At 40.8% G+C, this 14,127-nt stretch overlaps 2 protein-coding genes across 9 annotated transcripts in view; one reads left to right on the forward strand and one right to left on the reverse strand.

Moving 5' to 3' along the window:
* Positions 1-430, forward strand: part of RHBDD1 (rhomboid domain containing 1) — a 208,279-nt gene extending 207,849 nt beyond the window's left edge. The window contains exon 7 of the mRNA XM_061386823.1: positions 396-430. Within this exon, the coding sequence (XP_061242807.1) occupies positions 396-415 (20 nt within the window). The 3' untranslated portion in view covers positions 416-430. The remainder of the gene's footprint in view (positions 1-395) is intronic.
* Positions 1-14,127, reverse strand: part of COL4A4 (collagen type IV alpha 4 chain) — a 160,898-nt gene that overhangs the window by 72,080 nt on the left and 74,691 nt on the right. For all 8 annotated transcript variants that reach the window (XM_061386675.1, XM_061386666.1, XM_061386658.1 and 5 more), the window contains 5 exons: positions 13,728-13,892; positions 8,966-9,055; positions 7,815-7,978; positions 2,236-2,308; positions 698-804 (listed from right to left, as the gene is read on the reverse strand). In XM_061386675.1, coding sequence (XP_061242659.1) covers positions 698-804; positions 2,236-2,308; positions 7,815-7,978; positions 8,966-9,055; positions 13,728-13,892 — 599 coding nt within the window. The remainder of the gene's footprint in view (positions 1-697; positions 805-2,235; positions 2,309-7,814; positions 7,979-8,965; positions 9,056-13,727; positions 13,893-14,127) is intronic.

Genomic DNA, 14,127 nt, shown 5'->3' on the forward strand with positions numbered 1-14,127 from the left:
ATCTTTTATTTTTAAAGATTTTTTTGATGTGGGCCATTTTTAACGTCTTTATTGAATTTGTTACAACATTGCTTCTGTTTTCTGTTTTGGTTTTTTGGCCCTGAGGCATGTGGGATCTTAGTTCCCTGACAAGGGATCAAACCATATCCCCTACATTATGTCTCATAGTCTTTTCTTATGAATTTCATTAGCTACATGTAATCTCCATCCAAAACATGTTTGAAAAATGCAGAAATGTCATTTATTCGTGGGACCCTGCGTCAGCCAATATGTCTATCCAGTAGAGCTGCACTAGTTCCTCCCTTCTTGTTTGCTGCTTTGCCTCAAGTGCTTCTCCATCAGGGAACAGAACTGAAGGCAATTCTCAGAACCTGTGTGTATCCTCCACCCTACAGAGTCAACTGAACAGACCTGAAACCAGTGGGGGCTTCACAGAGACAAGCGTCCCAGAAGGAAATAAACACCGTGAAAATAATACAAAGACTAGAGACAGAACGCCTTGCCGTGATGAACCACCACTCAGGATTTTAGACTATCTGCAATATGCCATATCTTTATAGCAACCAACTTCTTATGGCAGTAAATCAAAGGTGACTCTGATTTGCAGCATGTTGATGCTTTACTGAGTTTAGCTTTTTAAACCGGGATGCTTTGTGACCGTACGAGTGAAATTCTACAGCAGGAGAATTATACATACAGGCGGCCCTGTGTCCCCCTTTTCTCCAGCATATCCATCTCGACCGTGTTGTCCCTGCTGCCCTGGAAGTCCAGGGGGCCCATCAGGCCCTCTTTCTCCTTTGTGTCCTAGGAACAAAGGCCAAAAGATTTAAGTCCCTCTCAGCAGTGAAGGCAATGGCACCCCACTCCAGTACTCTTGCCTGGAAAATCCCATGGGCAGAGAGGAGCCTGGTAGGCTGCAGTTCATGGGGTTGTGAAGAGTCAGACACGACTGAGCGACTTCACTTTCACTTTTCACTTTCATGCATTGGAGAAGGAAATGGCAACCCACTCCAGTGTTCTTGACTGGAGAATCCCAGGGACGGGGGAGCCTGGTGGGCTGCCGTCTCTGGGGTCGCACAGAGTTGGACATGACTGAAGTGACTTAGCAGCAGCAGCAGTGAGCAAAGGTGAAAGGAGACAAAGGACTAAAAATAAAGCAATGACCTTGACTCTGCATGGGCAGGTAGAGATTCCTCTGAGTGTCTCAGCTCACACAAAGATAATCACGCAAAAATCAGAGGGGAGATTGACAGTGGCCAAACCTGCTGATTCTCTTATTTGAGAAGTGTTTCTTTTCTCATTCTGACAAAGAGATTGTGTGTGGAGGTGCCAGTCTCTACAGCATCTTCCTCAGCTTGTGTGATGCCAAACTTGGTACCCAGCCCTTGGCCATAGTGAATGGGGAAACGGTCCATGGTTGGGCATGTGCCCCAGGCTAATCCAATCCTTCCTGGACTTTTTTCCCTAACTGGAGCAAAAAGAAGTAGAGCTCTCTTTCACCTCTGGTCATGAACTTGGAGCCGCCTGCGGGCACGTACCCATAGACCAGAGAAAACCAGATGGGGAGAAAATGCAGACGGCACAATGAAATATACAAGAAGCCAAGACAGCTTCCCGATGCAGGCATCCCAGTGCAAATCATACATCTAACCTTTCAAATTTTTCTTAGGTAAGTCAATAAATTACTTCTTTAAAAACACTACTTCAAGCTGGGTTTCTGTCACTTACAACCAAAATATTCTTTTTAAAAAAATATTTATTTGACTTTGTTGGGTCATGTTTGCTGCAGCGTTCAGGCTCAGTTGCCCTGCAGTATGTGGGATCTTAGTTCCCCAACCAGGGATCAAACTGGCATCCCCTGCATTGGGAGGTGAAGTCTTAACCACTGGACCACCAGGGAAGTCCCCCCAAACTTTCTTGATTAATACAAGATATACAATGCAGTGAATAACCACTGGACAAGTCAAGCGAGGTCTTGTTTCAATCAAACCCAATTCACAACAAAGAGGATTTGAGTATGTGACTAAAGGAGTATTTGTGTTTTCAGATAAGATACAGAGGATTTAGGCTCAACATTCACAAGACTCTGAAGGGCAGGGAATATGTTTAAGCAATCTCAACAATCTCAAATCGAATTACAGAACTGATCTTAGGTCACAGGGAAAATTAATGCAAAAGAATGGTTCATACATCATTCATAAAATGGCAGGGAGCCAAGTGATTGATTATGCTCACCTTTCACTCTTGATACAACCATGTCACCTTTTTCTCCTTTGCTGCCAGGTAGTCCTGAGGCACCAGGTTTTCCCTTGGTGAAAAGAAGAACAAGTCAGTTTAATTGTGATGAGTCAAAAGTCATTTGAATACCTCCAACCTCTCTCCTCTTTCCTTCTAAATCACCTGCTCCAGATTCTAGTTTGGCACCATTGGTATCATTCTCTTTCCTCCCTGCCTTACAAAACTGAGGTTCTTGAACTGCATGTAAAACTGGTGGAGTCTGAAAAGTCTGCACTGGGTTCAATAGAAATCACTGTTAGTTTCTTGGTTTTGGCAATATACTCTGTTTAAATAAGATATCGCTGGGGGCTTCTCTGGAGGCTCAGTGGTAAAGAATCTGCCTGCCAATGCAAGAGACAGAGGTTCGATCCTTGGGTCAAGAAGATTCCCTGGAGGAGGAAATGGCAACCCACTCTAGTAGTCTCGCCTGTGAAATACCGTAGACAAGAGCCCAAGCTGCAGTCCATGGGGTCACAAAAGAGTCAGACACTATGTAGCGACTAAACAACAACAAGATATCATTGGGGGAAGCTGGGTGAAGGATTCATGGGACCTCTCCCTATGATTGTGCAACTTTTTGGGAGCCATAAAATAAAAGCATCTCAAAATAATTTATAATAAAAAAATTTTACTATTTTGAGTGTTGTAATGGCACCCCACTCCAGTACTCTTGCCTGGAAAATCCCATGGATGGAGGAGCCTGGTAGGCTGCAGTCCATGTGGTCGCTAAGAGTTGGACACGACTGAGCGACTTCACTTTCACTTTTCACTTTCATGCATTGGAGAAGGAAATGGCAACCCACTCCAGTATTCTTGCCTGGAGAATCCCAGGGCCGGGGGAGCCTGGTGGGCTGCCGTCTATGGGGTCGCACAGAGTCGGACACGACTGAAGCGACTTAGCAGCAGCAGCAGCAGCAGCAGTGTAAAATTGGGAGGAAAGGGAGGGGCGGTAACCACAAAAGCTGCCACTAGAGGGACCTCCCTGGTGAAAGTGCAAGCGTCAGTCACTCAGTGGTGTCCAACCAACCCAAGGACCACACCCAGGTCTTCTGCATCGCAGGCAAATTCTTTACCATCTGAGCCACTAGGGACATCCCTGGTGGTCCAGTGGTTAAGTCTCTGTGCTTCCAATGCAGAGGGTTCGATTCCTGGTCAGAGAACTAAGATCCCACATGCTGCAAGGTGCGGCCAAAAATTTTAACAATTAGAAAAAAGAGCTGCCACTAGAGTTGAATGCAGACGTGAGGGATGAAAATTCCTAGGGAGGAAAACAACTGTGATACTGATGAACACTGATGAACACGAGAAGGCAAAATAAGAACACCTTCTATAATCGATGTATTTCCACTTTATGACAAGTAAACAACTAATTTTGGCCAATGGGTTTATCATCTTTTGATCTCAATGCTGCTCTGAGACTGGACTATTTGGGTCATGGTTTTGTAAGCGTTACACGTGATCAAATATTAAGCTATCTCAAAAATCTTTTAGCCTACTTTTGGTATATTAGAGCGACCAAGCATTACAGTAAATACAATTATAGAAACACACTGTACATAGCTTAAGGTCACTTATCTAGTGACTTCAATAATCAAGAAACATAGATAAGAATCTGGAAGGAAGTAAAAATGACTGAATGGAATATTTGCTTTGCTTATACAGATGCTACTTTGTCTTATCTTCATACAATCTAACAACATGTTCTAGCAGACGTCATTATCTTTTTGCCTGGTTTCTATTAGTTTGTGAGCGGTGAACTATGAAGGGGAGTAGAGCTACCAGTGGGAATAAGCACAATGGCAGCATCAGTGAGAGAAGAAACAGCCTAAAATGTATACAACAGGTATCAAAATTAAAGTGGACCAAACAGTTGGGAGCCACTTAATGTAAAGAAAATATCACTTTGCACACACCACTCAATACTCCCCAAAATATCATTCTAGGACACCATCCTGTGTGCAATGATGTCCAGAAGGGAGAGTTGAAAAAATTTCTTTGTAGAAACAGCCAAATGAGACAAGAGAAGGGCTTTAGAAATCATAAAGTGGAAGTATAGGTGAAGTGTTCGTTGTCTTAATTCTTACTTTTACTGTCTATGCTAAGTCTTGAGTTAACAATGAGACTGGCCAAAGTGTATGCCAGACAGCATCCAATCCAAGAGTTGGTTAATGAAAATGTCCTTCTAGTACCTGAACTATCAAGACAGAAAGCTATTCCCAGAACACATGAACCAGTTTCTCTCCAGAAAGAGATTGACAGTGACATGCTTAAATAAACAAGACCGGGGTATCCTAAAGATCAAACTCACCCTGGGAGTCTGAACAGTTTACTTTTGTGACCCCATGGACTCTTTGCAACCCCATGGACTGTAGACCATCAGGCTCCTCTGTCCATGGGATTCTCCAGGCACGAATATTGGAGTGGGTTGCCATTTCCTTCTCCAGGAAATCTTCCTGACCCAGGAATCGAATCCAGATCTCCTGCATTGCAGGCAAATTCTTTACTGTCTGAGCCACCAGGGAAGCCCTGCACTTTCACCCTGAAGATCAAATTCACCCTGGAGTCTAAGAAGTTTATTGGCCAGCACACTGGAGACTTAGGACAAACAGTTCTAATACTCTGCAGGTGTAGAATTTTAAGTATTAGAGTTAGATCATAGACTTAGTTGAGCTAGTAAGGGGAAAAAACATTACCAGTGCTGTGTCTGGATTTTGATAAAGAGATTTACTGAGAATCTACAAGTTGCCAGGCATTATTCTGGGTACAGAAGACACTATAGTTAACAAAACCATCTTGCCTTCACGGCCCTGGATTCCAGTGAAACAAATGTGGAACCTAAAAAACTTCCAGGGCAAAGGTTAACACAACAACAAAATCTCAGCAGCAACAAAGAAGACCTCTCCGCCAGGCATGTATCAGTTATTTTATATGAAGCCAAAGCAGGGACTTCAGCCATAGATGCCCATCAGGGGGCTGTGCCCTTCTGAGAAGCAGGCAAAAGGGCATAGTGGAGACTAGAGCACCCCAACCTCCTCTCATAGGCATGACCACCTCTCCGCTTGTGGCAGCAGTGGGAACACATTGACCTGTGTTAACGAACTTCCAGTTTCTCAAAGGCAGCCACAGATCTCATATGAAGAATACAAAAAGAAAGACCGTGAGGACAAAATCAAAACTGCCAGAGGTTGAGCCCTTGTCATTCTGTGACCTTTGGTTTGCCCTGCAGCTCCTCAGGGCCAGTGACCCTGGTCGTCTGGTTCACTGCTGTGTGACAGCTCTCAGTGCACGGCTGAACTGAATTCCTACTAACCCTGGAGGATAGTGATGTGATACAGATTTTCCAGGAAGGCCGCAGAGATCACCAGTGTCAGGGTTGGGGTGTAAAGCTTGGTCCACGTGCTCCTAAGCCCTATGCCTTGCACTAGAGCATCCTAGCGGGAAACTCCCTTCCTAGGAAGTGCTCTCAGGCTAAGGCAAGGAATATAAAGCTTTGGTCCAATCACAGAAAAAAATGGCTGAGAACATAAACCTATTTTTCTGTTTGGTACTTTGCCACCAACCTGTGGCTGCTGAGGCCAGGGATCAGCAGAAGACAGATGTACGGAGGAGCGAGAGCACCCTGTGTGTGGGTCCTTTTGTTCATCCCTCACTCCCTCCTTTCCTTTCCTGTGCCCCATGGTGTGAACCTGGTCCCTAACTGTGATCCCAATTTGATGAATTTAATACAGAGAAGTCATATGGACAGAAGCATATACAGAACAAAGACATCAGAAATACGGCCAGTTTAATACAACATTGTAAATGAACTATACTTCAATATAAATTAAACATTTAAAAACACTAATGAGGTAAGCCCTGGAGCAACTGAATTACATAAACTTTTGCCAGGATAACCCTGGATGAATCTGTAACTCACAATCCAAGATGCTAGCTCTGAGAAGCAACTCAGTGTGAAGGCAGGAAAAAGCTTAGAGTCAATAAAACCTTCACTAAGAAGAGTAAATAACGACACAGAAAAATGACTATGAAAAAATGTTGAATTAAAAAAATCAGACTATAAAATGCAACATACTTAGTAATTACAACCACGTTCATTCAACATATGTGTATGAAGGATGCAGCTTCTCCTTGAGTTGACTTTGCTAATGTTACAAGTGGGGTGTGGGAAGAGTGAAAGAAAAACCTTCACTTAAGGCTCTGAAACTGGGATCTTATTTTCCCAAGATTTCCTGAGGGAAATGGAAAAGAGTGCACTGGGGCTGATGGTTGGGCCCCAGACCACCCCAGGATTAAGCCTCTGTAACAAAGGCTGTCTCCAGCCTCCAGAGGAGTGTGCCCTGGAGGGCACTGATCTTATTCAGAGGGACAGCCTCAGCCCAGGGCACTTGTAATGGTTCCTTGGAACAGTCAGCAAATGAGAGTCACAGCAAGATCTCACCCACCCTCTGGCACAAAACATCATGTAAACTCTGACAGAGCCAATATTTATAGCTCCAGGCCAATCAATCGCTCATCTGGATCCTTCACTTGAATCATCTCAGCTTCTACCCAGCACTTTCACTTCTTTGTCTAATTGGTGCCTCAAACTTAAAATGTGCCCAATGGCTCTGCATCCTTTCTTACCCCATGCTTACTCTTCACGTTGCCCGCCCTCCCCCCCCATCTTGGTTCCATCCTTCTCTGCTTTTTATATCTCATGTCTGGTCTCACAGCCAGTCTGTTGGCTCTGTGGTCAAAATATATCTAGAATCTGACCACCTCCCGCCACACCCAACATTAATATGGAAACCTGTCCACCTTCATATTTCACCAGGATTACTGGAGCAATGGCTCAGCTAAATCTTCCTACTTCCTCCCTTATCCTCTCTGGTCTGTCCTTAACAAAGCTACAAGTGTGATACTGTTAAAACCAATGTCAGATTTATCCCTCCTTAAGATTCTCCACCAGCTGCTCCATGACATTCAGAGCACAAGTTCTAAGCCAGCCCTTCTACAAAACCCTATGCTCTCCAACCCCTCCTAACCTCCAGCCATTTCTATGACTTCATCTGCTACTCTGCCCCTCATTCTCTCCACTCAGACCACACTAGATGGCAATGGACTTTATTGCCGTCTGCCATACTGCACATTCACTTGTCTATCTGTCATGATGTGTGTATTCTCCCCACAGAGAAGGGGCCCCAGGAGGGCAGAGATTGTGCTCTGGTCCCTGCTGTATCTGGAATTGCACCTGGAGCATAGTAAGTCCTCAATAAACAATTGATTGAACAAATGAATGATGAATGGATGAATAAAAGGACAGAGACAATTTTTTGCCATTAATATACTTATAGATTCAAAACATATAATATATTGTAATTCAACTATACATCAATAAAAATAAATTTAAAAACTTAAAAACCATATATATCACATTATATATATTACAATATATACAATACATATATTAAAAACATATATATAGCACTATAAATTACAGAGGGGTACAACTGAATTATAACTCTGTTAAAAGATAAAAAAACTGGGAAGTTACTCACCGGTGGCCCTGGAAATCCTTTGGCACCAGGAGGGCCTGGGGAACCTTTTTCTCCAAGCCACCCAGGGAGCCCCAAGTCTCCCTTACTCCCTTGCCTCCCAGGAGGCCCTGGAGGGCCTGATGGGCCCATGGGACCAGGCTGGCAGGCACAGAGCCCTGAGCTCCCTAGACAGAGGATAAAAGGCAGCTTTGTTATATTTCCTGAATGAAATCCCAATAAAATCCTTACTATACAAAACCAATAGTGTGAATAAGAACAAAAAGGGTCTGATGCACACAATTCTTATCGCAGACAACTGACAACATGTGATGGGGGAGGGGTACAGAGCATGATGTGGAGGTAGCTATGGTCTATGTGGCTGGACATATTGTTTCTAGACAATGGGGTGTTCTGTGTCTTAAAAATTCACCCTGGTAAAATCAAGGGGAAAAGCTAATGCTGAACTCTATTGCAGAAACTTTGAAAATAAGAAAATTTCTTATTTTTAAAAGTTTAGATAGCTCTTATTTGGATCCTACTTAGAAAAAAAAACTCTTAATTTGGTTCCTGCTGAAAAAACAACAATTAAAATTGGTTAGAGTATAAACTTTGAACATTTAAAGAATCCAAATAAAATATGTAAAGAGGATTATTGAATGCATATCACAGTTGATAATTCACTAAATGCATTTTCTACTCATCAGGATTTTTAGTCTAAACAATACCATTAGGATAATCAAATTGCTCAGCTCTCATACCTGCCTGACTCTGTTAGCCAAAAACACACCAAACAATTTAGAGTGTAGAAACAGAGAGCTAGAGGCATTTGGTGAATCTAGGAAAGATGGGACCCACAGAGAGAAATTGAAATTGAAGATCAAAACTGTCCTATCTCTGCTTTTTTCAAGGAATTGAGAGGATCTCATGGAAAAGAGTCACCACTTTGAGACAAATCTCATGGCAGATAAATGTCTCCTTTATACTCTAAAATATGGATTTGACTTTTTGGCAAGGTCTAATCACGTCACAAGCACACAATGAGTTAGGTAGTCACAGGGTAACTAAAGGGAGTAAAAAACCTAAATGAAAGGCCACACTGTACATATCATATAATGCCTCCCAACCCTCCACTGCTGTTTTTTTCTAGAAATTCTACTTGGAGGAATACTTGCCTTTTTCTCCTTTGGAGCCTCGTCTTCCTGGAGGACCCACTTTGCCTTTTGTTCCTTGTGGTCCGGGTTGCCCAACAGTACAATATACAGCTTCACAGTGGGATAGGGGAGTGCAGAGAGAATCACACGATTTTTGTGAATACCTACTAGCAAACAAGTAGAAGTGTCTCTCATACTTCAATCATCCCCTTACCCCTATTCTTTCTTCCACTCCTTTCTTAAGGTTCTTTCTCTCTGATATAAGAATATGTACACAAATAGACCATACAGTTGTCTCAGCAAGCTTCTGGTACCATAACCATTGATTAAAACCATCCCTAATCTCAGCCCTAATTTAGTGGATTGTAGGGTAAGGTAGGGAATTAAAAAACAAACAAATATACCAAAACAAAACAAATAAAGTAAGAATCAGTGTATGGCACAGATCATTTTCCCCCATTCAATTATCAATAATTACCTAATAAAGAAAGCATAAAGCAGAGTTTGTAAAAGCAAAAATTCAGAGATATCTGATCAAAGATGACAGGTAAAGTACAAACAGTAAGTTCCTTGTTCTCTCCAAACAGACAGTAAAAGAATATTATAAAAAGGCAGAATTCCTTAAGACAAAGAAACAACAAGAGAAAGGAAACAACAGCAAAAAAAAAAAAAAAATGTAAAAAGATTTAGCAGATGTTTAAAAGCTGAACTCCAAGCAGGCTGTAGGGGAAGCAGAAAAAGAGCATAGCTGACTGAAAATTTCTCCTAAAGTTCAGGCATTGGTACCTCCGAAGCAGAATGACAGTGAGGACCCACATAGGTTGACTGGTCAAAGAAACAGCTAAATAGTTAAGAACTCTTTCTTAAAAATTGCAGCAGGAAAAAACAAACTCCCTCAAATAAGAGAAAACAGACAATACAGTAAGAAGAAATCTTTAAAAAATAAACTATATAGTTTAAAAAGCAGACAAAGGAAGGCATTTCATCCCTGAGACATGAACAAGTTGCTGCAAAAAGATACATTAAGAGAGAACAACACCAACAACAAAATTCTCAGAAATTTAAAAAAAAATTGTTATTAAAGCAGAAATTTCAAAATTCAGAAGCAGAGTTGGAATATGGAGTTGAGGAAGTCTATCAGAAAGTGTAAGGAAAAATAAAAAGATGAAGATAATAGGTGAAGATTTGAAAAAGAGAGGTATAGGATTGATTCTGAAACAGACAAATATATCGTGTCCAGAAATAGAAAGCAGAGGGAAAAATCACAGAATATTTTCCAAAAAATTACTTCAAGACATTTTTCCAGAAATGAGGGATTTGTGTTCAATTGAAACTGCTCTGAGTACTTGCAAATTTACCCACACTGAGGTAAATCACTGTGAAATTTATGGACATTGAATACAAAGAAAAATTCCTAGAAGCTTTCAGAGAAAAAAGAGACTTTAAACAAAGGATCAACTATCTAAAGATTATTGAACTTCTTAGTAAAAACACTAAAAAAAAAAAAAAAGAAAGAAAGAAAGGAAAATGCCTTCAAAAACCTGAAGGAAAAAATGATTGCAATCTACAATTTTATATTCAACCAAACTATCAATCAAATTTCACAGTAGAATAAAGGTATTTCAAATATCCCAAATTTATACACTTTCTCACAAAGCATAATGAGAAAGTAAACCAACAGACGAGGCTGAAGAAAGAAGGGAAAACCACTAGACCATTCAAGTATGACCTAAATCAAATCCCTTACAATTATACAGTGGAAGTGACAAATGGATTCAAGGGATTAGATCTGATAGACAGAGTGCCTGAAGAACTATGGATGGAGGTTTGTAATGTTTTACAGGAGGCTGTGATCAAAACCATCCCCAAGAAAAAGAAATTCAAAAAGGCAAAATGGTTGTCTGAGCAGGCCTTACAAATAGCTGAGAAAAGAAGAGAAGTGAAAGGCAAAGGAGAAAAGAAAAGATATATCCAATTGAATAGTTCCAAAGAATAGCAAGGGGAGATTAAAAAAGCCTTCCTCGGTGATCAATCCAAAGAAATAGAGGAAAACAAAAGAATGGGAAAGACTAGAGATCTTTTCAAAAAAATTAGAGATACAAGGGAAACTTTTATGCAAAGATGGGCACCATAAAGGACAGAAATGGTATGGACCTAACAGAAGCAGAAGATATTAAGAAGAGGCAGCAAAAATACACAGAAGAACTATACAAAAAAGATCTTAATGACCCAAAAAACCAAGATGGTGTGGTCACTCACCTAGAGCCAGACAACCTAGAATGCAAAGTCAAGTGGGCCTTAGGAAGGATCACTATGAACAAAGTTATTGGAGGTGATGGAATTCCAGTTGAACTATTTCAAATCTTAAAAGACGATGCTGTGAAAGTGCTGCACTCAATATGCCAGCAAATTTGGAAAACTCTGCAGTGGTCACAGGACTGGAAAAGGCCAGTTTTCATTCCAATCCCAAAGAAAGTAAATGCCAAAGAATGCTCAAACTACCACACAATTGCATTCATCTCACATGCTAGCAAAGTAATGATCAAGATTCTCCAAGCGAGGCTTCAACAATACATGAACTGAGAACTTCCAGATGTTCAAGCTGGTTTTAAAAAAGGCAGAATAACCAGAGATCAAACTGCCAATATCTGTTGGATCATCAAAAAAGCAAGAGAGTTCCAGAGAAACATCTACTTCTGCTTTATTGACCACGCCAATGCCTTTGACTGTGTGGATAACAGCAAACTGTGAAAATTCTTCGAGATGGGAATACCAGACCACCTTACCTGCCTCCTGAGAAATCTGTATGCAGGTCAAGAAGCAACAGTTAGAACTGGACATGGAACAATGGACTGGTTCCAAATTGGGAAAGGAATACGTCAAGGCTGTATACTGTCACCCTGCTTTTTTAACTTATATGCAGAGTACATCATGAGAAATGTGAGACTGGATGAAGCACAAACTGGAATCAAGATTGCTGGGAGAAATATCAATAACCTCATATATGCAGATGATATCACCCTTCTGCTTGAAAGCAAAAAGGAACAAGAGCCTCTTGATGAAGGTGAAAGAGGAGAGTGAAAATACTGGCTTAAAATTCAATATTCAGAAAATGAAGATCATGGCATACAGCCCTATCACTTCATGGCAAATAGATGGGGAGACAGTGGAAACAGTGACATACTTTATTTTCCTGGGCTCCAAAATCACTACAGATGGTGACTGCAGCCATGAAATTAAAAGATGCTTACTCCTTGGAAGAAAAGCTATGACCAACCTAGACAGTGTATTAAAAAGCAGAGACATTACTTTGCCCACAAAAATCCATCTAGTCAAAGCTATGTTTTTTCCAGTGGTCATGTATGGATGTGAGAGTTGGACTACAAAGAAAGCTGAGTGCTGAAGAATTGATGCTTTTGAACTGTGGTGTTAGAGAAGACACTTGAGAGTCCCTTGGACTGTAAAGAATCAAACCAGTCAATCGTAAAGGAAATCAGTCCTAAATATTCATTAGAAGGATTGATGCTGAACCTGAAGCTCCAATACTTTGGCCACCTGATGTGAAGAACTGACTCATTGGAGAAGACCCTGATGTTGGGAAAGATTGAAGGCAGGAGGACAAAGGATGAGATGGTTGGATAGCATCACCAACTCAATGGACATGAGTTTGAGGAAGCTCTGGGAGCTGGTGATAGACAGGGAAGCCTGGTGTGCTGCAGTCCATGGGGTCACAAAGAGTCAAATATGACTGAGCAACTGAACTGAACTGAAAGCAACCAAAGAAATATATGAGTTGTGGGGAAAAAGGAACCCAAAGAAAGAGAGGCAGAGACAGACAGACAAGTAGAGACACAATATGTAGGATAACGATGAAGGAAGATCTCAAGGCAGGATCTTAGCATCAGCTTTTGAAATTGCAACCTGACGTAACTTGAACAGTCATAATGCTCCAGAAGAGACTTATTCAAAGAGATAACATTGGTAATGAGTTAGAATGCATGATTAAGAGATTTATACAATTTTCGATGATTTGAGGTTGAATTAGCAATAAGTATATTGAAAACCAAGCAAACACACAAAAAAGAATGTTAAGACAATTATTAACTAAATGCCATGCTGGGAAAGCACAAGAGTAATATGTATTATTATATGAATAAACCAATGAATAACATTTATATAATCTTTCAGTATAGATACTGAATATTTAACTAAAATAATGATGATAACTGTATTGATAGGTTGTAGAAACAGAAAACGTGCATGTATGGCAAGGAATGGGGGACATTCATCTGTGGACAGGTAAGTCAAATAATACTGCTCAAACTGAAAAATTAAGAAATAGCGACGTATGTTTGCTAAATGGTCATAAAAGACAAATAACAGAAGATTCAGCTAACTGTGTGGAAATAATTGCCCCTGGGGTGGACAGAATAGGAGACTCTGGGATGGTTATTTTTCACAAAAGGCTTTATAGGGCTGTTTGACTCTTAAGTCTGGTCTGCATATGACTCCTAAAAATAAAAACTATATTCAAAAAATAAAAACTGTGTTCATTTACAAAATTCTATCATCACACTAAAATTCTCAACCAAACATTTTCACATACTTTAATTGATGTGGTAGGTCAATATCAGTTGACGTTTTTGTATTGTTAATAACACTAACTTGGCTTATGAAATATTAGACAACCTTTAAAAAATTTGGAAAGTCACATTTTCTGTATGATACTGCAAATATCAAATGCAACGTAAATGTTATGAAATGTGAATGAAGAGCACCTTACCATCTGATCCCGGAGGTCCCGGCAGTCCCGGCACTCCAGGCAGCCCAGTTGGTCCCTGGTTGCCTGGTTTGCCTGGAGCAGAATCAGCTCTTCCAGGAACCCCAGCTGCCCCTGGAAATCCTGGGTGACCAGGAAACCCTCGTGGCCCAGGAGGTCCCGTCATGCCTCCAAGAGAAATCAAGAATGAAAACCACATATACTCAGATAATCTCACATTAATACTCTCAAATTTTTTTTCTGTGTAAGAAATAAAAATCAGTGCACCTTTCTTAGGCTGTGGAATATTTTTAAGGAAAAAAAATTGTAGTTTAAAAATAACTGAGTATCCCAGCCATCAAAATGCCTCAACTCCTTTGAAACAAGAACACAAGTGGTAATAAGAAAGATTTGGGGAATCAAA

The sequence above is a fragment of the Bos javanicus genome, chromosome 2 (assembly GCF_032452875.1).
Source record: "Bos javanicus breed banteng chromosome 2, ARS-OSU_banteng_1.0, whole genome shotgun sequence".
Classification (NCBI taxonomy): Eukaryota; Metazoa; Chordata; class Mammalia; order Artiodactyla; family Bovidae; genus Bos; species Bos javanicus.